A 24960-nucleotide genomic window follows, 5' to 3' on the forward strand; every position below is an offset into this window, starting at 1 on the left:
CCAGTCTTTGCCTAATCTTTGCGCTGCTCACTTCAGCCTTTGCACAAAGGTTTTTTTCTGCTTCTGTGGCCTTATCATTTATTGATGCAGCTTTGCATCTGCATATCGTTTTCCTGCCATGCAATTAGTACCACACCACGTTATTTATTACCTAATTAAATGGCAGGCCATTCAAACACCTTCTTCCCGTGACTCCCAAATTATTATTATTACATATATGTGGCCATATAATCCCACGTCGGTATTTCTTGTCCCTGTTTATACAAGATTGTAAAAACAAAAGCAATCAACAGGGTGGAAATAATTGCCACAGTTTTTGTATGCAGATCATTTCGCAGTGGCTGTTAAAACGCTGGTGGAGTGGAGCCAAACCATTTGACTAGCGAAACGGGTTGCTTTCCCCACTTTAAATCCACCCTGTTTATTTTAGTAGTATGATTACTTGATATTTCTTGATGTATTAAGGTGCGTTCTCTTCAGAAAGACAGGACTCCCTCATACAGGCATGCTCCTAACTTCTCTGAGGTTGCAGGCAAATAACATACTTAAAACTCATTTGCTTCCAAGCTAAGAGTAAGTATGAATGATCCTACCAAGGCAACTATAGGGACGCGGGTGGCGCTGTGGGTTAAACCACAGAGCCTAGGTCAGCGGTTCGAATCCCTGCGACGGGGTGAGCTCCCGTTGCTCAGTCCCTGCTCCTGCCAACCTAGCAGTTCAAAAGCACGTCAAAGTGCAAGTAGATAAATAGGTACCACTCCGGCGGGAAGGTAAACGGCGTTTCCGTGCGCTGCTCTGGTTCGCCAGAAGCAGCTTAGTCATGCTGGCCATATAACCCGGAAGCTGTACACCGGCTCCCTCAGCCAATAAAGCGAGCTGAGCGCTGCAACCCCAGAGTCGGTCACGACTGGACCTAATGGTCAGGAGTCCCTTTACCTTTACTTACCAAGGCCACTGCTACATAGAGTTGCCATATTTCAAAAAGTGAAAATCCAGCATCTCCACACAAACAAAATGAAGTTTTTGAGATATTTTTATTTTATTTCATTTATTTATTTTAATTTTATTAACAGATAAAACACATACATATACATTTACACGATACACATACAGGATGCGCTGCATTATTTTCATAACACAAAACACACCTACATTACTCTATATAATACCCACCTATACTTTACATATCTACATACCTACACACCTACCCCACACGGACACCCACCAAGTTCTTGTTACGCTACTTTATTTTTCCAACTAGCTTAAACGCATTTCATTATTTCTTTAATCTCTTCTTCTATCTTGACTTTCTCTCCTTTCACTCTAATCATTTTCTGGATTCACTCAATATCTGTCAGAAATTCTACTTTTCCCACATAAATTTTGATGTATTCCTTAAAGATAGCCCACTCCTTACTCACTTTTTGTACCATATCTCCTCTTATCCTCCCTGTTCGTTCGGCAATATGGAAGTATTCCATCATTTTAGATAGCCAGTCTGCTTTAGTTGGGACGCTGCTGCTTTTCCAATTTTTGGCAGTCAATAACCTTGGCGCCGTAGTTGCATACATAAATATTGGTCTGACTGTTCTTTTTATTTCCTCTGACATGATACATAGGAGAAAGGATTCTGGTTTTAAGTTTCTGAGATATTTTTAAGGCAATTCACCAAAAACCCAACACTTCTGACATGGATGTGGGAATGTTCAGGGTGGGTGGAGAGGATATATGATTAATTAATATCCTTCCTAACTTCCGCTAGAAGGTTCCTTTACTTAGCAGAGTTTACATTCCCCTTTTTACATGCACAGCAGATAGCTGGTTGCAGGCTCGTGTAAGCCTCTCACTATTATACAATTCAGTTTGTCTCAGATTGAATTGTATGTTCCTAGTAAGTTCCCTTGAATCCCTCTTAAAAGAATAAAGACGCCACAATCTTATTCGAAGTCAATAAAAGAAGTTTACTTACATCAGTTCACAGTTGGATCCCTGAAGGCAGACTTAGTTACAAATATGTACATGTGGATCTACCCCATATGGGGGGATAATCCCAGGAGGAACAGGAAGTTTTGACTGGCTGGACCAAACATCCCCTTGCGTGGCCACTCTAGGAAAACAAGGAATGTTGTATTTGACTGCCTCTCATGGATCACATCCCAAAATAGGTTGCCATACATCCCAAACATTTTTGTGATTTTCGGAAATTCCGTCCAAACACTTATTTCCAACCGGCGAATCCCGGATGTGTGCAGGAAAACCCAGGCGTATGGCAGCCCTAGTGTTATAACTCCCCCCCCCAAAAAAAAACCCTTCTCTCTACAGAGCACTGCACAAATCTATGCACTTTCAGGTTTCCTCAAAATCAACACATTTTGGTGGCCAAGCTATCCCCGTCCAGGAAAGGAATTATTTATCTGCATCTGAATGTTCTTTATATTTGCATTAGGATAATGATGCTAAATTTATCCCTCATTTCTATCACCTTCTTCAATGTGCAAATTAGGGTGCAAATGTATTCATATTCTTTTAATAAAAAAAATTGCTGAATGCACATATGGTTTTGGACATATGTGTTCGGAATTGATAAGGAGAGGCAGTTGGATGCCTCCTTCCATGTGACAAGTTTAGGAAAAATCTCTTTTGAGAATTCACCAAAAAAATAGGTGTCAGGGTCCCCCCCCCCCATCCTTCTCCTTCAGCAAAGAAAGGTAAGCCTGACAACATTTTCAAATTTAATCTGGATCCTCCTCGTGCAAACTTTGATCTTGCCAATCAAAACAATGGGGCTTTGTGCAGCGGAATAATCAATCTGCCGCAGGAAAAGGATTCAGTAGCTGCTATCTAGTTATTGTTCCTTTCCAGAGCAGACAAATTGAATAGTGAGATCTGCCAGGGTAAACATGATTCTCCAGTCTGTCCTTTACATTGGCATTAATGGAGAGTGATTGCTACTGGAATTTGGTTGCCCTATATTCCATCATTCAAAGCGCAGTTTTGGAGCACGGCATGAAATAAGTTTTTTTAATGGGGGGGTGTCTTTTCCAGACCCTCCAAGTGTCCCTGTTTTCTAGGGACAGTCCCCACATTTACAGAAGACATCCTGGTTTCTGATTTGATCCTGGAAGGTAGTTTTCTTTAGGACACCCCTATTTTCAGCAAAGAAATGTTGGACAGTATGGAGATCTGCGGCCCCCAAGCCTTCATAGCTACATCCGCTTCATAAAATAGTAGATGGGACCCTGAGGATCATCTAGTCTAACCCCCTGCAATGCAGGAAAATGCAGCTGCCCCATATAGGAATCAAACCTGGAAACCTGAAACCAGCTGTAACCAACTGAGCTATCCCCTGCCTGGGCCAAGGAGATAAGTAACTATACAAACTTTAGAAGACAACTGAAGGCAGCCCTGTGTAGGGAAGTTTTACTGTTTACTGTTTTATTATGTTTTTATATACAGTGGTACTTCAGGTTAAGAACTTAATTCATTCTGGAGGTCCGTTCTTAACCTGAAACTGTTCTTAACCTGAGGTACCACTTTAGCTAATGGGGCCTCCTGCCGCCGCCCCGCCGCCGCCAGGTGATTTCTGTTCTCATCCTGAGGTAAAGATCTTAACCCGAGGTGCTATTTATGGGTTAGCGGAGTCTGTAACCTGAAGCATCTGTAACCCGAGGTACCACTGTATGCTGGAAGACGCCCACAGTAGCTTTAGGGATATCCTGTTCAATACCAACCATTTTATTATTTATTATTTATACCCCACCTATCTGACTGGCTTGCCCCAGCCACACTAAATATTTTTTAAAAGTCTAGTCTATACAGGGCTGCCTTCAATCCACTGGCAGACGAAGGGGGCGGGGGGTGGTTTGCCCTGGGTGCTATCCCGGTGGGGTGACATTGTGGCCGTCCCACCCCCACCCTGGGACACTTGGTGCTCGCCACGCACCCCCGAGACACTTGTCACTCTTCGCACATGCCCCGGGGCGCACACCACTTGATGCACACACCCCTGACATATACCATGCCCCCCGCGGGCAGCGGGCTACGCCCCCTGGGGTGCACACCACACCCCCTGGGATGTGCGCCAGCCACGCCCTTGGACGTACGCCGCTCCAGGTGCCAGACCAAGTAGTTCCCCCACTGCTTCAAGGTTTTTGAAAGGTTGTATAGCTACTTATCTCCATTGCTCGGGGGTAGGGTTGGTGTAGTGGTTAAGAGCGGTGGACTCGTAATCTGGTGAACCAGGTTCGCTTCCCTGCTCCTGCACATGCAGCTGCTGGGTGACCTTGGGCCAGTCACACTTCTCTGAAGTCTCTCAGCCCCACTCACCTCACAGAGTGTTTGTTGTGGGGGAGGAAGGGAAAGGAGAATGTTAGCCGCTTGGAGACTCCTTCGGGTAGTGATAAAGCGGGATATCAAATCCAAACTCTTCTTCTTCTTCTTGGGTTGCCACCTGTCCTATATAACACAGGATTGTCCTGTATTTCAATTTAAAATGCTACTTCCTGTCTTGATACAGTTTTGTCCTGTATTTCAGGTGGTTTCTCTCTCTCTGCCATGTTAGGGATCCTCTCCAAATGCATGTGTGAAATGTCATGTATTTAAGCTCTCGGTAGCCAAGCAGACAGATTTACAAATTCGTGTCTGTGTCTGTGTGTGTGTGTGACAAATTCCAGAGGGGCCACCCTGTTAAGCTGCAATGGATTGCTTTGAAGTCACTTCAGCACCAGGTGGGGGGGAATCGTTCCCCAACTGCCCCACCCCACCCTATCCTGTCTTTTGCCTGAACAAAGGTGGCAACCCTACTTGGGGGTCACATAACTCCATACCCTCAGGTGAAAATAGGAACTTCCTACCACACCACATTTCTCCGATGGAAATAGGGACATTCTAAGGAAAAACGGGACATTCTGGGAACAAATCAGAAGGCTTCTGTAAATCCATGACTGTCCCTGGAAAATAGGGACACTTGGAGGGTCTCTGGTCTCAAAAAAAAAAAAAAAAAAAAAGTGCTGCCTAATATTTCTGCAAAACTCAAAATCACACCTCTCTCTCTCTCTCTTTTCTGTTGTTCGTTTGTTTCTTTTTCATTCGCGTCTCCAGAGAGTTCTAAATTGCAGAACGCAGGTCGCAAGCAATCTGTCTCAAGAAGCCTGAAGCACCTCTTCCATTCTTCAAACAAGTTTGTGAAGACTTTGAAAAGGTTTGTCTGGTGTGGCAGAATCTGAACTATGTAGCCAGAGCTCCCAAGAGCTTCTCTCTTACGTAAGCCTAGGCCTGATTTCAGAAAGTGCTCAGCACTGAGAAAGAAAAATATTGAGTGCCAGGGCAACAGTCACATAGAAAAAGGCTTCACCGGGTGACATTGGTGAAGCAAGGAAAGTCATTGAGGAGCAGACGTCCTCTGAGAAGGGTTAAGGCATGACCTTCAGATCTTACAGGATTTGGTAAATTAAAAGTCTGACTTGAGCCGCAGTCATGGCTTCCCCCAAAGAATTCTGGGGGCTGTAGTTTTATAAGGATGTTGAATGTTGCTAGGAAACCCCTATTTCCCTCTCAGAGCTACAATTCTCAGAGCTGTTTAGAGATCAAAATGTCTTCCCAGGAAACTGGGAGTTTTAAGTCGGGGGGGGGCCACAGGGGATAGCGGTCTGAACAACTGTAATCACCTTTAATAATCTGCTGTTTCCAAGAGTTGCTGGTGGGAATCATGCCATTTTGGTACAATACTGCTTTCAATGTCTAGCGCAGAAGGCTGCAAAACTGGGCAAACTTCCCTGGGAGTAAGTCCTACTGAAGTCAACGGGATTGTATACCCTCCAACATTTCTCCAATGAAAATAGGGACATCCTATTCCATCACCATCATAATTTTATTATTTATACGCCGCCCATCTGACTGGGTTGCCCCAGCCACACTGGGCGGCTTCCAACATATATGAAAACATAATAATGCATTAAACATATTTTAAAAACTTCCCTATACAGGACTGCCTTCAGATGTCTTGTAAAGGTTGTATAGTTACTTACCTGCTTGGCTTGGGGATCACATAATTCCATACCGTCCAACATTTCTCCAATGAAAATAAAGGTAAAGGTACCCCTGACCATTAGGTCCAGTCGCGAACGACTCTGGGGTTGCGACGCTCATCTCGCTCTATAGGCCGGGGAACCAGCGTTTGTCCGCAGACAGTGGTCATGTGGCCAGCATAACTAAGCCACTTCTGGCGAACCAGAGCAGCACACAGAAACGCCATTTACCTTCCCGCCTATTTATCTACTTGCACTTTGATGTGCTTTCGAACTGCTAGTTTGGCAGGAGCTGGGACCGAACAATGGGAGCTCACTCCGTCGCAGGGATTTGAACTGCCAACCTCCTGATCGGCAAGCCCTGGGCTCTGTGGTTTAGACCATAGCGCCACCTGCATCCCTCGAATGAAAATAGGGACATCCTAAAGAAATGCAGGACATTATGGGATCGAATCAGAAACAGCTTCTGTAAATCCAAGACTGTCCCTGGACAATAGGGACACTTGGAGGGTTTGGGATTCACTTCTGGGTGGTAAAACAAAGGATGAGAGACAAACTGTCCCACTGCTGAACAGCTCAGATTGTCAGGACATCCTTCCCGATGTTTAATGCAAAACCTTTTGCTGTCCTTTGGGCCTTACTCTCTGGAGCGACGGAAAACAAATTTGTTCCATAGTCTTTTATGTGATGGCAGCCCTTTTGATATCTGGGGATGGCACTGATGTTTCCCTTTGTTGAAAATGAATGACTTCCTGGGCTTGCTTTGCTTTAAAAATGACAGTAGAAAGCCATTTGAATGCTTTCTTCCTGATCAAACCCATATCTGAGATTCTTTAATATTTTTGGCTGTCCTCCCCTGTCCCAGTATAACCTGCCTGCCTCTGGAAGCTTTGGTCTCTGTGAATGAAAGTTATGCACAGGGCTGGATTCTGTCTTCTTTCATCACTGAGAGTGCTTGGTTTGTCGTCCCCCCCTTTGTATTTTGATAAGAGGCTAGTTCTTTCCAAAAAGCTCCCCGGAGGTTCTTCAATTCACTAAATCCACTGATTAATGTATGTAGCTAATTACAAACGTAAATATTTAAAAGGAATGAATTTTATGTAAACAGTGCCACAGATACGCTGAACAAAATGATGCTCTGTTGCACTAGCGCACATCCAAAATAACCCCATTGATTCGGGTGGTCGCAGCACTGAATCATATTGCTATAAATCAAGAGGTCCTGTGATTAACTCTTTTCACACTGCATTCTGGGGGACCTTTGGAAGCTTATTAGGGGTGAAAAAAATAGGGAATGGCAGACAAGTTCCCCTTAAAGACAGCTTCCCAGGGCTTGTTTTCCCAGCCAGAACTTAACAGAACTCAGTTCCAGAACCACTCAGATGGGCACCATTGCCATTGTAAGAGAACAAGTTCATTGTGAGTTCCAGCACCAATTTTTCAAGAAGAATAGCATTGAGCTTGCCTCCCCACAAACAATCATCTTGGACCCTCCAAGTGTCCCTATTTTCCAGGAACAGTCCCACTTTCTGATTTGATCCTGGAATATCCCGCTTTGCATCAGAAAAATGTTGGAGGGAATGGTAGGAAGTCCCTATAGTTTTTAATTTTTAATGTTTTAAAATATGTCGGATGCTGCCCAGAGTGGCTGGGGCAACCCAGTCAAGTGGGTGGGGTACTATTATTATTATTATTATTATTATTATTATTATTATTATTATTGAATAAAGGTAAAGGATAAAGGGACCCCTGACCATTAGGTCCAGTCGTGACCGACTCTGGGGTTGCGGCGCTCATCTCCCTTTATTGGCCAAGGGAGCCGGTGTACAGCTTCCGGGTCATGTGGCCAGCATGACTAAGCCGCTTCTGGCGAACCAGAACAGCACACGGAAACGCCGTTTACCTTCCCGCCTATTTATCTACTTGCATTTTGACGTGCTTTTGAACTGCTAGGTTGGCAGGAGCAGGGACCAAGCAACGGGAGCTCACCCCATCGCGAGGATTCGAACCGCCGACCTTCTGATCAGCAAGCCCTAGGCCCTTGGTTTAACCCACAGCGCCACCCGCGTCCCTCTATTATTGAATAGGATGTCCCTATTTTCATCAGAGAAATGTTGGATGGTATGCCATTCCCCCCAGGATGTCCTGGGACAACACGATACCCAGGGCATTCTGGAGCAGTAAAATTATGGGCAAGAGAAGTCTATTGCCTACTGCCACAATGGAAAGGGCAATGAAAAGTTGAAAGTTAGAAAGAGGGGAAATATTAAAACAATGCAAGTAACAAAATCTAATTTGATTTGAATGAGTTACACATTAAATGTACTTTTGATGAATAACTAAACAAATGAATACTCCCTCAATGAAAGCCACTGACTTCTAACACACACACACACACACACACACACACACACAAAATGCTTGATTTCCGACGGCAGAAAAGAAAAAATCCTGCCGTACCACTTGTCTAAACAGAATTGCTATAAAAACTGACATTGTGAGTTGTTTTGCTTATACAGGGAAGGCAGTATCAACTCCAACATATTTGAAGCTATTTTGCAGTATTTGCTGGAATTTAGTTTTGGGATGTTTCTGGGAAATTCTCATTTCTGGGAACGACGAAGTGAAATCTGTTGCTTCAGTCATTTGCGAGGCCAGGATTAGGCAAACGAAATAGTTCTCTCTCGCTCTGAAATTCTCTGGCCTTCCCAGAACAGCCTTCAAATCACCTTCTTTTTTCATTTTTCCCCCCTCAGAGGGCTCTATTTAGCTGTGATATTTTATTACAAAGACAATATGTTGGTCACCAACGAAGATCAGATCCCGATTGTGGAAATCGATGATTCTCACGCCAGTTCCATTATGCAAGATTTCCTCTGGTTCACAAAGGTACATTAAACACAACCTGCCATCTCCTCTTGATCAAACTCAACTGGCTGGGTCAGTGCAAGGGGGCGGTGGTGTCTTGTTTGGAGCGATGCACATAATCTACTTCCTTTTCACCGACAGCCAGGCCCCCTTCTCACCGACGTGCATTCCTGTGTTGTGTGAGAATATGTTGTTGTGAGCCAAGTCATACGTATATACTGTAGGAAACTGTAGGTGGAATTGAGACTGTAGAGAAGAGCCAGGCATGGTAAGACAGTTTTCAACAGGCTAAATAAAAAGTTAGCCATTGCACCCTCCCTGGGAGGCAGAATGCTTGAACAAACTCGGCTGGAAGAAAGGGATTAATGGAGGAGAGAAGTCACAAGACTTGTAATCACTGGTGGAGGAAGAGGGGTGCGGGGGGGGGGAGCGCACCGCCCCTGACAGCACGATCCTGGTGGGGTGCCATTGTGTCTGCCCCAGTGCCTGCACTGGGTGTCAGGCCCCCGCAGGCAGCGCACCACACCCCCAGAAGATGCGCCACGCCCCCCGGACGCACGTCACACCCCCAGGAGGCCAGCCATGCCCCCACCTGCTCTCTGCCCCCCAGTGCCAGAGCATGAAGCTCTGCCACTGCTTGTAATTCTGGTGTAGTGCTTGGGACCAAAGTAGATGTTCAAAACTAGAAGGCCTCCCATCCCTAAACCAATAGATAAATCTCTGGCTTTGGTGAGCAATGTACAGGCTGCATGTTCGCAACCTGCAGCGTTCGCAACTCGTGTCTGTGCGTCTGCACATGCGCGGGTTGTGATTTGGTGCTTCTGCGCATGAGCAAAGCACGATTTAGTGCTTCTGCGCATGCACGACCACCGAAGCCCAGAAGTAACCTGTTCCAGTACCTCCAGGATTTGGCGGTCCGCAACCCAAAAAAACGCAACCTGAAGCGTCTGTAACCCGAGGTATGACTGTATTAACGCTCTGCCTCAAATAAATTCAGTATTGAATAAGACAATAACAACCCAATGACTTCAAGCTGCAAGAAAGGAGATTCCAACTAAACATATGGAAAAAATTTCTGACAGTAAGAGCTGTTCAACAGTGGAACGCACTCCCTCAGGAGGTTGTGGACTCTCCTTCCTTGGAGGTTTTTAAGCAAAGGTTGGACGGCCATCTGTCATGGATGCTTTAGCTGAGATTCTGGCATTGCAGGGGGTTGGACTAGATGACCCTTGGGGTCTTTTTCAACTCTATGATTCTATAACCCTAATTACAATTTTGGGGGGTTAAAGTAGTTCTTTGAGACGTTACATAGGACGTTTCAAAGCTGTCATTTCTAGGGATTGTAACATTTGTTACTGTACAAAGGACAACATATCCTCCATGCCATTAAATAAAAGGTAAAAAGGTAAAGGTAAAGGACCCCTGGACTGTTAAGTCCAGTCAAAGGCGACTATGGGGTTGTGGTGCTCATCTCGCTTTCAGTCCAAGGGAGCCAGCGTTTGTCCACAGACAGCTTTCTGGATCATGTGGCCAGCATGACTAAACCGCTTCTGGTGCAACGGAACACCGTGACAGAAGCCAGAGCGCACAGAAATGCCGCTTACCTTCCTGCCACAGCAGTACCTATTTATCTACTTGCACTGGTATGCTTTCAACCTGCTAGGTTGGCAGAAGCTGGGACAGAGCAACGGGAACTCACTCCGTCACGGGGATTCGAACTGCCGACCTTCTGATTGGCAAGCCCAAGAGGCTCAGTGGTTTAGACCACAGCGCCACCCATGTCCCTTTACCTTTACCTAAATAAAGGTCCTACAAAACAAGGAACGAGGCACTGAAGGGGGCCTACACCATAGGCAAGATATAATTATAGTTAGGGCCACTGAATGGTGTAGTAGTCAGGGAGCTAGACACCAAGGATCCAATCACCAATGCTCAACCTACTTCACAGAGTTGTTGTGAGGATATATCGGTGAGGGAGGGGAGTTGTGTGCATCACCTAGAGCTCCTTGGAGAACAGGTAAGATATAAATCAATCCATAGTGTTCTGATTACAGACCCTGATCCTTTCAAACTATTCCTAGAAGACCCTTCATTCATTCATTGCTCCTGTAAAGCAGTTTTGATTCATCTGGGATTTGACTGAGGGAGCCTCGCCCCATCCTGCCAAGTCTTTGGGCCATAATGGCACAGATGTCCTTTGATAGTATTTTATTGCTTAACATCCCAAAGGGAAATAGACATGGGGCTGGTATTAGCTACAGCTTCATGGTAAAAGGGGGGGAGGAAAGAGTCTCAAACAGCTGGCTAGACATTTGTGAAGAGTTAAGAAGTACCAGATGCAAATGTGACCCTCTCCTTTTGTCGCTTCTGGGCCCCACTGACAACACCCAGTGACCTATATTTTAATAGGATGGGTGCACAGATGGACTGGGAGCGATGTGTGCTGTTTACGTTGGCGAGAGGCAACGTCATTCTGATCATTTATTAACAGTGCCACCCACAGAACTGCAAAATGAACAGCAGCTTACTTTTTGGGGGGGAAAATAAATCCTCTCTTTCTCTCTTCCCCCACAACCACCCACTCCAAATTTTGCAGCTTTCTTGTATGTGGGATGATATCAGGTGGCTGAGACAAAACATGTCTGTCTCCGTGTCATCATCCACCGCCCTCCAAGCCAGGCAGAAAATGCTCTCTGCAACGGCCCAGTTACAGGTCAGTGTCACCGCTGTATTTTTCGGTCACAGGTTTCCACAGGTTTATGGCTTCGGAGGGCAGGAGGCTGCCAGCTGTCACTTGCTTCAGCACTTCCTGTCCTCTGGGGGAGAATTATCTTCGGCTGTGAAGCAAGCAGCAGAGTCCGACATGCCAGCCAGAGCTTGCAGGCCGTCAATAACAGAAAGAAAGAAAGAAAGAAAGAAAGAAAGAAAGAAAGAAAGAAAGAAAGAAAGAAAGAGGAGAAATTAAATGTGACACAGCAAATAAATAGCCCAGGTTACATGCTTAATGTAAGTGAATGGAGGCAGTGGCATAGTGTGGGAGGGGCCACAGAGGCAGTTGTCCCAGGTGCAAAATTGTTGTTGTTTAGTTTAGTCGTGTCCGACTCTTCGTGACCCCATGGACCAGAGCACGCCAGGCACTTCTGTTTTCCACTGCCTCCCGCAGTTTAGTCAAACTCATGCTGGTAGTTTCGAGAACACTGTCCAACCATCTCGTCCTCTGTCGTCCCCTTCTCCTTGTGCCCTCCATCTTTCCCAACATCAGGGTCTTTTCCAGGGAGTCTTCTCTTCTCATGAGGTGACCAAAGTATTGGAGCCTCAGCTTCAGTGATCCCCTTCATGAATCACTGCCTTGCCATGGCAAAGGGGCTTGTATAACTCAGAGAAGCTATGAGCTATGCCAAGCAGGGCACCCAAGATGAACAGGTCATAGTGGAGTGTTTTGACCAAACGTGATCCACCTGCAGGAGGAACCGACAAGCCACTCCAGTATCCCTGCCAAGAAAACTCCATGGACAAAGGCAAAATTGTTAGGGGTGGAAAATTTCAACACGTGGTGCTGCCTCAATACAGCAGTGGGCTTCCATTGTTGGGCTCCATTGAAAATGTGAACCAGGAAGTGACCTTTCCAGACAATGGAACATCTCTCTCTCTCTTTTTTCTTATCTCTGTGGCTGCAATCTCCTGGTTGACGCAGAGGCCGTTAGGCAGTTGGATGTGCATGCGTACTCTGTCCGTTGCCCTCCCGCCCGCCCACCACCTCTGTGCAGCCCCGGGCACTGGCAACCCATGCTACACCACTGAATGGTGGTCAGCTGCTAGTCTGTGGGCTGAATAGATCTAGCAGGACCTGACCTGGCAGGACCTGCACACATTCATACACAGAGATAGACACACGCACCCCTAGGTAATTGTGTGACGCCATAGAGGCCTCCTGGCTGTCCTCTCATCTTGTCCTTGGAAGGTCATCCTCCAGATGAGCTGTCGGATTGTGTGACTTGCCCCTCCCGTTCCTAGTGACACCATGACCATGGAGAAACAAGTGGAGAGGCTGAGCCATTGGGGCAAATGGGGCGCTGCCCCACCAGCCTCAGTCAGCCCTCAACCACACCAATCCCCAACCTGCTTTCCAACTTACACCCAGTACTTAGTCTCAATGTTTTGCTTTTGTAGAAGTCATCAGGGACAGGTGCGCCAACTCCTAGAGGTGGAGGTGTCTTCAGCCACCTCAATATCTGCTGCCAGGGGGCCAGGTCCCCTCAATGAGGAGGCTGAGCACAGAGCCAAGCATGGCACAGTTCAGTGGCCGGCTCCTCTTGAGTGAGAGAGAGGAAGCCATGTCACATTGCGCTCCATGCTCAGCCTCCTCCCGACAATGTAACATCACACACACACAACATGTGATGTGCGCATAACATCACACTTGTGCAATGGGGCCCTCAATCCTGGGCGCAAGACGGCACCTCTGGTCAGGGAAGGGGATGAGGGACAAAACTGGAATTTGTTAGCTCTCTCAATGGCGCTGGCATCATTGACTGTCGGTCTCCTTTGCCTTCCAAACCTCCAATCCCCAGTGGGCTCCAACCACCACAGGGAATGATTCTGACTCCCAAGTACCTTAGCAGGCACATGGCAATCCAGTCCCAAGACTGTCTGAAGAAGACTGCCATCAGTGCCAGGACTATGGTGGATTTAAGATAGGCACCTGCAGGACCCAGGAGGAACCCCAGGTGATGGTTCTGCTACCGTTTGATTTTGATGACATTTTAGGTGGGGACTGTGACCCACAGGCCTGATGCAGCCCACCAGACTTCCCCCTTTGGCCCATTATGGCTAAGCTACACTCACCTGCCCCACACTTGAAATCACATATGATATCAAGTGTGAGGCAGGTAAAAACACAGCTGGGCCAAAAAGTGGTAGAGGGCACCTTCAAAGCCCTATGCAGTTCTTTGCATGCCCCAGCAACCAGCTGGTCACCGAAGTCTGTACCTAGTTGTCCACAGTGCTTTGAAGCCCTGATGATCAGCTCTCTGCAAGCCACGTGCATCAAAACTGTTCAACTAACATCACTGCAACATCAAGTGATCAACAGATGAGATGCCCTATCTACCCTGTGGCGTAGCAGAGGTTTTCGGTGCCCAGGGCAGGTGCACACACACTGGGAGGGAGGGCTCCAGCCCAGCCCAGCCCTCACTGTTGACGTGACCAAAGTGACTCCCCCCCCCCCACTGGATCAAAGTGGGGTCATGCTGAGCTGCCTCTCCGCCCGCACAGAGGGGAGCCCCACTGGCCAACATGGCCCTTGGTGGGTGGAGAGGAACACCGGGCCGAGCCATGCTGTGGGTGCTTGCAGTGAGGACACTTGCTTCACACCCACTCAAAAGTTGTACACCTGGGGCCACAGTCCCCCTAGCACTCCCCGCTCTAAGCCCCTGGCCCTATCCACCTGTCAGATTTAGCCAGCTGGCCAGATGCAATCCCCATCCCTTGTTTCGCAGAGAAGAATAATTCACCATGTCTCATGGGGGGGTCTAGTTTCCCGTTGATGCTCAGATGCTTACAGGTTTATGCTTACACAAGCATCCCAACCCACAAGTTGGCTTGCAGAGCGCAATATTTTCTACCTAATGCACCATTCGCTGTGTGAGAAAGGAATGCCGTGGAGAATTCGGCTTTAAAAATCCCATGCTCCCTCACCCGCATGCGCAAATTGTGCCCAGCTGCCCAGCCAGCCTGAATAAGAGGCCCTGAGTTGTAGTCCGTTGCCCCTGTGGCAAAAGAAATAGAGCACTAATCGTGTTCATACGACCTCTTTATGATAAATAAAATAAGTCTATCCGACCATCTGAGCAACTTTTTACGGGCAGCCGAAGAGAAGAGGGCCCGTAAGGATACAGAACGCCTACTGTGTGCTTTAGAGGGCAATGCCTACAGCTAAAATAGCTACTTAAAGCCATTTCTAAATGGCAGTCACTGTGTCGGGCAGCTCTGGAGTGCTCTGGTTATAAACAATTTTAATAATGCTGTTCAGAAGTAAATAGTGCCTGCTAAGTGCAGATAAAGTCAGCTCAGGGTGGCTTTATCTCTCAGATGAGAATGTCATTAAGGTTAATGTCCAGGCGCTCTGCTTTCATACATGTACAATGTGCCACATTGTCAATTCAGCTTTTTCCTTTTAAACAGCTCCCACCCCTGACGCGCTGACTGTAGATCTTTTGAGAACTTCCAAAGCAAGGAGCATATTTTAAATGCTAGGGATTTTTCTTTTTTTCTTTTTGAGACATCTGGGCATCTCTTCAGGAGCTGATTGCTACGGAGTCAACATGCCTTATAAGGAGGTACTTTATTGATGGAGACGAACCCCAGCAATTGCCTGCCTAGTTTAGCATTCTGTTTCCAGTGGTGATTAGCCTGTACACATCTAGAAAGGCCCGCCAGATTCCTCCGAGATGTTGACCTGGCCAGAATCACGATCTTGCGAGAAGTTCTTCTGCAGAAGTCCTGTTAGAATGCAGTGGTCCATTGTCTTATAAAGACAGAGAACTGATCTCACACATGGTAACTGCTGCAAGAATGCTTGCTGCCAAGTATCAGAAGGAAATAAAAAAAATAATCCACTGGTTAAAAGAACAGTTGAATAAAATATGGGAAACTGGACAACTTTTAGGCTAACTGTGGCTCCTTCGAAATTATTCATCTTAGCAGTTGACTATGTACAACTTTTGAATGTTTTAGTTTCGGCATATTAATGTAAAACAACAATGACAACAGTATTAAACGAATGGCAGCTGCGCAGCCATAGAATCCATGCACATCTCCCATTCATTTTGCCCTTAGGCTGATATTATTTCATTTCCTTTTTAAAGTCTCTCTCTCCCCCCCCCCCCCTTCAGCTTTCATTCATTCTGCCAGAATGCTTTCATATTCATGGCCGAAGCCGTTTTCTCGAACACACTGTGCTTTTTATAGAAATATATTCCAAAGAAATCGACACATTCTGTAGCCCTAAACAACTCCAGCAAATGGCACCTTTCAAACTTGGCTGTATTTTTGATGCCCTTTCCGCTTAAGAAGATAGAAACCCAGATATGTTACTGATGACGAAAGGAGAGAATCCCAATAGTGTCTCTCTGTATCTTGGCCTACGGTCAAGAGAGGATTCCGAACATGTGCTGCCTTAGTATAGAGTCTAACATGTGAACCAGCCCTATAAACCACAGATCTAAACCTTTGTGACCCTCCAGATATTGCTGAATTGCAACTCCCATTGTCCTTGACCATTGGCCATGCTGGCCGAGGCTGGTGGAAGTTGGAGTCAGCAACATCTGGAGGGCCACAGGTTCCCCACCCCCGCTGTCAAATATTCATACATATCCTACCCAGCCGTCCTGGCATAACTTTTCCTTAGCTGCACTGAGGGATACATGGAGAGAGTTTCAAACGGATCTCCATCTTGGATTAATTCTCCTTCCTTTGAAGTAAGTGTGAAAACTCCCATTACCATCTGTGAGAAGAGATCTAAGGCAATGGATGTGGTCCATTTCCATTAAAACTCAATGGGAGCTTTGCCATTGGTTTCGGTGCAATGTGATTTACGGCCTATGCCAGACTGCTTTTCTTGTTCTCTCTCTCTTTTCCATTCGTGTTTGTCAATTAACTGGCAACAATGCAGCAGAATGGAACATTTGCCTCACTTTCGGCTCAGTGGCATAGGAGGGGTTCGCAGTTCAGCGGCAGAGCACATGTTTGGTGTGCAGACAGATCCATGCTCAAACCCCAGCAGAAGGGAGTATCGTAAATCCTGAAGAGCTGTTGCTACCAGTCTGAGCAGGAAATGCTGGTCTAGATGGACCAACGGTCATACTTGTTATCTCCCCCTTGGTTATACTTGTTAAGCGGCCATACTTGTTATCTCCCGCTTAGTTATCTCCCGCTTGGACTACTGCAATGCGCACTACGTGGGGCTACCTTCGAAGGTGACTCGGAAACTACAACTAATCCAGAATGCGGCAGCTAGACTAGTGACTGGGGGCGGCCGCCGAGACCACATAACACCGGTCTTGAAAGACCTACATTGGCTCCCAGTACGTTTCTGAGCACAATTCAAAGTGCTGGTGTTGACCTTTAAAGCCCTAAACGGCCTCGGCCCAGTACACCTGAAGGAGCGTCTCCACCCCCATCGTTCTGCCCGGACGCTGAGATCCAGCTCCGAGGGCCTTCTGGCGGTTCCCTCATTGAAAGAAGCAAAGCTACAGGGAACCAGGCAGAGGGCCTTCTCGGTAGTGGCGCCCGCCCTGTGGAACGCCCTCCCATCAGATGTCAAAGCGATAAATAACTTCCTGACATTCAGAAGGCAGCCCTGTTCAGGGAAGTTTTTAATCTGTGATATTTTAGTGTATTTTTTGTTTCTATGGAAGCCGCCCAGAGTGGCTGGGGAAACCCAGCCAGATGGGCGGGGTACAAATAATAAATTATTATTATATTATTATTATACTTGCTATAGGGTCATGGCGCATATGTCACCCTTCGTCTTTACAATGTCTTCTGCCCTATATATGTGTGTATATATGTATAGATTGATATAGGTATACAGACATACCTTGGTTGTCGAATGGAATCTGTTCCGGAAGTCCGTTTGACTTCCAAAAACATGCGACAACCAAGGCACGGCTTCCAATTGGCTGCAGGAGCTTCCTGCACTCAATTGGAAGCTGCAGAAGCCACGTCAGACGTTCGGCTTCCAAAGAACATTCGCAAACTGGAACACTCTCTTCCGGGTTTGCGGCGATCGGGAGCCGATTTGCTCAGGAGCCAAGCCATTTGAGTACCAAGGTAGGACTGCATTTGAACTGCGGTTACATAATAACTGGACAAGATATACAGTGATACCTTGGTTTTCAAACGTAATCCATCCCAGAAAACCATTCCGAAATGTTTGAAAACCAATTCATTTACTTATGGAAAACTCAATACCGAAGCCGCGTGGCACGTTCAACTTCCAAAAAGCATTCTAAAATGGAAGCAGTTACTTCCGTGTTTTCGGCGTTCAAAAACCAAAACGTTCGACTTCCGAGACATTTGAAAACCGATATACCAGGCACAGTGAGTCTGTCATTGCAGCACATCTGCAGACTCACCAGGAGGGATATAGCCAGCTGCTCATGTTTGGAATTTACCATCTTGCAAAAGTGGGGAAGGTGTAAAGCTGATGTCGTGGATATTTTAAAGCCCCAGCTGTTATGTTGTATCTTCCTCTTGCATTGGCCAGCTGTTCTGTTAGCACTTCCACTCAGGTCCCCAGATCATTGATGGTGTATATATACCAGTATTTGTGAAAATAAGCCAATAATTATGCTTTCTGATGTTTTTCATTTCCCGTCTCTCCCACCTGCCGCATGAAGAATCTGCTTGGTACACACAACTTGGGCCGAGTCTACTATGAACCAATCAAGGACCGGCATGGCAATATCATCATAGTTACAATAAGAGAAGTGGAGACTCTCTATTCCTTTTTTAATGGCAAGTGGATGCAGATATCCAAACTACAAAGCCAGAGAAAATCCCTTTCAACACCGGAAGAGCCAGTTGCATTGGACATCTTGCTCATTACGATCCAGGTATCTTTTTGCTATGTTGAACTTTTCAACTAACCAAGCTTTCCTTCTGGGGGGGGGGGGAAGGACCCTGAAAATTGGGGACCCAGCAACTGAAATGCAGCTCACTACAGAATCACAGAATGGTAGAATTGGAAGGGACCCTGAGGATCATCTAGTCCAACCCCCTGCAATGCAGGAATGTGTAGCTGTCCCATATGGGGATCGAGCCTGTAACCTTGGTGGTTAGCAGCACCATGCTCTAACCCAGGCTTCCTCAACCTCGGCCCTCCAGGTGTTTTGAGACTACAATTCCCATCATCCCTGACCACTGGTCCTGTTAGCTAGGGATCATGGGAGTTGTAGGCCAAAACATCTGGAGGGCTGAGTTGGAGGAAGCCTGCTCTAACCGACTGAGCTGTTCAGTGGAAATCTGTCTTTGGGGCATGGGCAGCCAATTTTCTCTTTTTCGAAAAGAGCAACCACTGTGGGTCACAGCCCATATCACAGGTGGGACTATCGCCAATGTTATATCAGTACTGCACTGGCTGGGCTCAGCCCCAGACGCACACACCAGATCGAGATTTAATTTGGTTGAACTTAGTGTCCAGCCAATTGCAACTTAGAGTCCAGGGACGCGGGTGGCACTGTGGGTTAAATCATAGAGCCTAGGACTTGCTGATCAGAAGGTTGGTGGTTCGAATCCCCGCAACGGGGTGAGTTCCCGTTGCTCGGTCCCAGCTCCTGCCAACCTAGCAGTTCGAAAGCACAGCAAAGTGCAAGTAGATAAATAGGTACCGCTCTGGCGGGAAGGTAAACGGCATTTCTGTGCCCTGCTCTGGTTCGCCAGAAGCGGCTTAGTCATGCTGGCCACATGACCTGGAATCTGTACACCGGCTCCCTTGGCCAATAAAGCGAGATGAGTGCCGCAACCCCAGAATCGGTCACGACTGGACCTAATGGTCAGGGGTCCCTTTGCAGGGGGCCAATTGCAAAAGGGCCAAAGGTCAACTACTGTTTGGTCAGGATAGCCCAAGTCATTCGCAAGTCTTTGCAGAATTGACACCCACCCAGGAACACTAGGCAAAGAAGCAGAATTAAGAATTCTGGGCAAAAGCAGAAAGATGGGGACAAATGCAGCAACAGAGGAGGAGAAAAATCAGGCAGATGCTCAGCAAGATGTTGATTGCAAGAGAGCCAGGCAAAAACAACAGAAACCCGGATGCCAGAAAATGTTCAACAAGAAGCAGGGTGGCTGTGGCACTTCAACAATCAGGACCAAAAGACATCCAGCCAATAAACTGTGTCCTGGCATATGATCCCATGGCCTTTTCTTCTCATATAGCTTGGTAGAGCCTGAAATGCCAAACTGGGAGTGCAGGAAAACCTCACAGGCAGCCCTGGCACAAGAAACCACAGCCAACTCCCTGGCTTCAATGAAGCCCTGCTTGTGCCTCCCTCCTATATTAGCTATTGCGAGCATTTATCTCGCCGACCCATTTAACTCCATAATGGCTCCGGAGAAGCCAGCTGGAGCAATCGGAATTAAGCACCGAAAATCAGCAGCTCATAATAAACCACATCGCTGCTCTCCCCATTGGGGGCTTTGCCTAATTTAAAAGAGATGTGAGAGGGAGAATAGGCACACTGGATCTACGCTAGGCTTGTGGTATTAAAAATGCATTACACGTATGAAAAAGCAGGGTGAGGAGAACAGACTATATTTTTATATAAAGACCAAACCCCCCACCCCACCCCACCCAAAAACCACCCCAGGTCTGATCACATTTCCACCAAGTTCCCATTGCGGGCAGGGGGCAGTTCCCTTAATGATCATCAAATAGCTATTTTGTTCATGAAAAGCTTGTGACAATGAAGATCTGATTGCCTTGCTTGAAGCCAAGCATAGCAATGGCAGATAATGCAACAGTTTCAGGAGTGAAGGCATGGGGCCAGGTGCCTTAATTCTCACCCTCTCCAGTGGTGCACATAACTCAGGATGGCAGTCGGCTTCATTTATTACAGTAATCTTTAAGGAATGCTCTCTATCTAGGTAAAGGTAAAGGGACCCCTGACCATTAGGTCCAGTCAGTGGACTCGTAATCTGGTGAACTGGGTTCGATTCCCTGCTCCTCCACATGCAGCTGCTGGGTGACCTTGGGCTAGTCACACTTCTCTGAAGTCTCTCAGCCCCACTCACCTCACAGAGTGTTTGTTGTGGGGGAGGAAGGGAAAGGAGATGGTTAGCCGCTTTGAGATGCCTTCGGGTAGTGATAAAGCGGGATATCAAATCCAAACTCCTCCTCCTCCTCCTCCTCCTCCTCCTCCTCCTCCTCCTCCTCTTCTTCTTCTTCTTCTTCTTCTTCGACAGCCTTAGCCACAGGGGTACCCCCCGGACAACAAGCCTGCTCTTTCATGAGTATAACCCCATCCAAACATGGCAGTTGGCCAGTTACCTAGATGCCCATTGCTCAACCAGCATGCATCTTATTCCAGAATGTTTTAGCTCTCGATGGACTGCAGTTGTAGCTCACCATTGACACTTGTAAGCCACTGCCACTGGGTGGCATCAAAAGCCCATGCAGTAACTTGGCTGCCACCTGGTACCCAAGCATGGGGGAAGGGGGCAGTTTGTTCACCACATACCAGTGTTGCACCTGCCCATCTCCTGCTTCTGACGTTTGAAGTGTATGTTGCCCTTTTTCTGTCGGTACACCTAGGCAATTATTTCATCTGCTCTTATCATGATGAAGGGTCTTTGCAGAAGAATTTAGGTTATCTGAGTGGAGTTTGGGGTGCAAATAATATGTAGAAACAGTTTTAATTCTCAACGAAGAAGAAAGGATAGAAAAAGATACACAGGGCAGGAGATCCAGGGAGGCATCTCAGGTGGTCAAAGCTTGATTTTGAAAGGGAAATAGTCTTAAAAATAGAGTATTGCTCACTGCCAGCTTTTGAAGCCACCGACTAGAACAGGGTTTCCCAAGCTTGGGTCTCCAGCTGACTTTGGACTTCAGTTCCCATCATCCCTAGATAGCAGGACCAGTGGTCAGGGCTGATAGCAGTTGTAGTCCAAAGTCAGCTAGGGACCCAGGTTTGAGAAACCCTGAATTAGAGGGATGGTGCTTTTCAGGTGCTGAAATGTCAGCAACATTTTCTAGACCCAACCTTTGGCTATGTGGGCTCACAAAGCATTTTACTTCAAGCCTAGCTTGAGCCAAACCTTGCCAATACCGAGATGCCAATCAGTTTGTATTCATACACTCCATAAATATGTACGAGGTGCCCCTGAGAAATTGTGCAAAATTTCAGTGAGACTTTCAAAAAGATCGCTTCCTTATATTGTTTGAGGCAAACATCTGCTGGCAACTCGGGCATGTGGAGAATTGCCCTGTCCCCCTGGGAAATGTTGCTAGGGTCATCTTGACACCAGAGCGAAGTCAACAGCAGACATTTGGTAAAGAGCCAGTAAAGGCTATCATTGGCCGAGCAAGTTCCCACTCTGAGCTGAAAGCGTTTCTAGACAACCCTTCCTGTGGAGGAGAGCCAATGGCTAGCCTGGGTAGGTGGAGTCATTCTAGTACTCTTTAGTGGCTAGAGAGATGCTGCTGCGCATAGATTTGGTAGGCCACCACATAGAGCAGCTGTGCACAGGGTCATGGGTTCCTGGCTCTCAAAAAGGTTCTGTTAAGTCTACATAGAATCATGGAATTCTAGAGTTGGAGGATCATCTCTAGTCCAACCCCCTCCAATGCAGGAATATGTGGCTGTCCCAAACGGGGATCGAACCTGCAACCTTGGCGTTATCAGCACCACACTCCAAAGCCACTTCCGAGCTGGAGAGGAGGTGGTGTTGTGGGCCCACCCCCTCCCACACATGCGGGGGCTGACTTTCAGCTCCCATGAGAGCAAGGGAATCCCCGGGCGTGTCACCAACCCGGCCAATCGGTGGGCTGGGGAGGCATGGCCCAGCGCATTTAAGGCTGGCGTGCCCAGGGACCGCCCTCTTTGCCCCGTTCCAGCTGCCCTGGTTTTCCCAACCCACCCACCCTTAGGTTTAGCTAGCTTTGACCTTGCTATGGACTCCAGTTGGTCGCCGCAAGGGGCCTGGTAGGAATTTTTCCACTTGGCACATATCCAGCCATTTGGTTTTTTCACCTACCTCGTAGCAAAACGTCACAACTTCCTTGGTATTGGTAGTTAGGCATTGGCAGAGGGTTATTGTTATGCAAATGAAGGGGGAAGGAAGCACCATCACCTTCCTCCAAGGAAAAGGGTAGTCCGGTAGAGGACTCCGGGGTGCGTTGCCCTGTCCGAAACCTAGGGAGGTGATGGCCTACGGCACGCCCCCAAGTGGTGACACCCGGGGGATCCTAGTTGGCGTACTTCAGCAGGACTCCCCCGGCTTGTGGTTAACCCTTCCCGGTCTCCATGCCGGTTAGTCGATAGGAGCTAATGCCTAAGGCCAATACCTTTCAATTTCTGTAATCAATAAAGTTGTGGCCTTTTTCGCCCATTAACCTTAAATAATGTGTCTGGTGTCATTTCACATCGGGGGAGGGTACTTGCCACGCAACCAACTGAGCTATCCAGGCTCAAATGCTAAAGTTAACAGTGAGAACGGCATAAGCATATAAGATCCCTGCCTGATCAGGCCAAAGGCCCATCTAATCCCAAGGCCAATGTGGTCCAGCATTCTGTTCCCACAGTCGCTCCCCAGATGGTTGTGGGAAGCCCACAAGCAAGACTTGAGCGCAACAGCACTCTGTCGACCTGAGAATTCAGCAAGTAGTATAGGCATAATGTCTCTGGCAGTGGAGGTAGAACACAGCCTTCGTGGCTGGGAGTCATTTTTCCTCTGTGAATTTGTCTAATCTGCCTTTAAAGCCATAAAGGTTGGTGGCCGCCACTACCTCTTTCATGGAATTGTAGATTTGAAAGGGATCCCGAGGGTTACCCAGTCCAACCTCCCTCCTGTGGGAGCAACATCCATAGTTTAGCTATGCACTGTGCAAAGAACTACTTTCTTTCTTTTTTAAGTTTTAATTTATACTTTTCGAGTTCATACATTTCATTAGTTTTATAATCAATTTAACTTTTCAAAATTTGACTTCCTTCCCCCGCTTTCTGCAGTTCATTAAATTTATTTTTAAAAATATCTTCTGCATATCCAAATTCATTTAACTTATTTACCCTATTTTTCGCTCCATAAGACGCACTTTTTTACTCCTAAAAAGTAAGGGGAAATGTCTGTGCGTCTTATACAGCAAGTGTGTGGTCGATCGCTGGCTCCCTTTCCGGCCCTGGCCCCTTGCCCAGGCCTCCATTGTTGAATGTTCTGCAGATGGAGGCTGTTTGTTTCCCCAGCGACATGTGACTGGCTGATTAGATTATCTGTCTGGAAACTGGTAGAAACGGTTCCCTTTCCTTTCCTAAAGAAGCTGCAGAACTGTGAGTTGAACCCCATAAAACCCCATGTTGTTGTTGTTTAGTCGTTTAGTTGTGTCCAACTCTTCATGACCCTATGGACCAGAGCACGCCAGACCCTCCTGTCTTCCACCTCCCGCAGTTTGGTCAAACTCATGTTGATAGCTTTGAGAACACTGTCCAACCATCTCGTCCCCTGTCGTGCCCTTCTCCTTGTGCCCTCAGTCTTTCCCAACATTAGGGTCTTTTCCAGGGAGTCTTCTCATCTCATGAGATGGCCAAAGTAATGGAGCCTCAGCTTCAGGATTTGTCCTTCCAGTCAGCACTCAGGGCTGATTTCCTTCAGAATGGAGAGGTTTGATCTTCTTGCAGTCCATGGGACTCTCAAGAGTCTCCTCCAGCACCATAATTCAAAAGCATCAATTATTCGGCTATCAGCCTTCTTTATGGTCCAGCTCTCACTTCCATACATCACTACTGGGAAAACCATAGCTTTAACAATATGGATCTTTGTTGGCAAGGTGAATGTCTCTGCTTTTTAAGATGCTGTCCAGGTTTGTCATCGCTTTTCTCCCAAGAAGCAGGCATCTTTTAATTTTGTGACTGCTTTCACCATTTGCAGTGATCATGGAGCCCAAGAAAGTAAAAGTCCGCTTCCCTAAGTTCCTTCAGATAGTTAACCTCAGCAGGGCCCTCCAAATTCACCTCCTAAATTGTGCTTAAAGCAAATTTTGGTGTCAGTTCCATTTTTCTCCTGTTGGCCCCCTCCTGTCAACCTTAGCAAATATCGAGAGACTAGTTTATACGCTTGAGGAAAACAGAGAACATTAGCAAGGACGAAAAAGACACTCTTAGCCGTGAGTTTCTGTACCTGGCAACTGAGCTAATTGGACACTGCTGTGGGACTGTCTGTAACTGGCTTCCATCCTAACGCTGAAGCAGTTGGGGTGGGAGACTAATTAGTGCTGGATCTTCCATGTATTAATTAGAAAGCTTTCCTCATTCATTTAGAGCTAGGCACTTAACTCAACAGGTCTAGGATCATT

General features: G+C 47.0%; 1 protein-coding gene across 4 annotated transcripts in view; it reads left to right on the plus strand.

The window, feature by feature from the left end:
- Positions 1–24960, plus strand: part of ANKFN1 (ankyrin repeat and fibronectin type III domain containing 1) — a 217990-nt gene that overhangs the window by 155551 nt on the left and 37479 nt on the right. For all 4 annotated transcript variants that reach the window (XM_080994439.1, XM_080994438.1, XM_080994441.1 and 1 more), the window contains 4 exons: positions 5101–5200; positions 8783–8915; positions 11491–11607; positions 18296–18511. In XM_080994439.1, the coding sequence (XP_080850565.1) occupies positions 5101–5200; positions 8783–8915; positions 11491–11607; positions 18296–18511 (566 nt within the window). The remainder of the gene's footprint in view (positions 1–5100; positions 5201–8782; positions 8916–11490; positions 11608–18295; positions 18512–24960) is intronic.

Source organism: Podarcis pityusensis (assembly GCF_964106645.2).
Source record: "Podarcis pityusensis genome assembly, chromosome: 2".
NCBI classification, from domain to species: Eukaryota; Metazoa; Chordata; class Lepidosauria; order Squamata; family Lacertidae; genus Podarcis; species Podarcis pityusensis.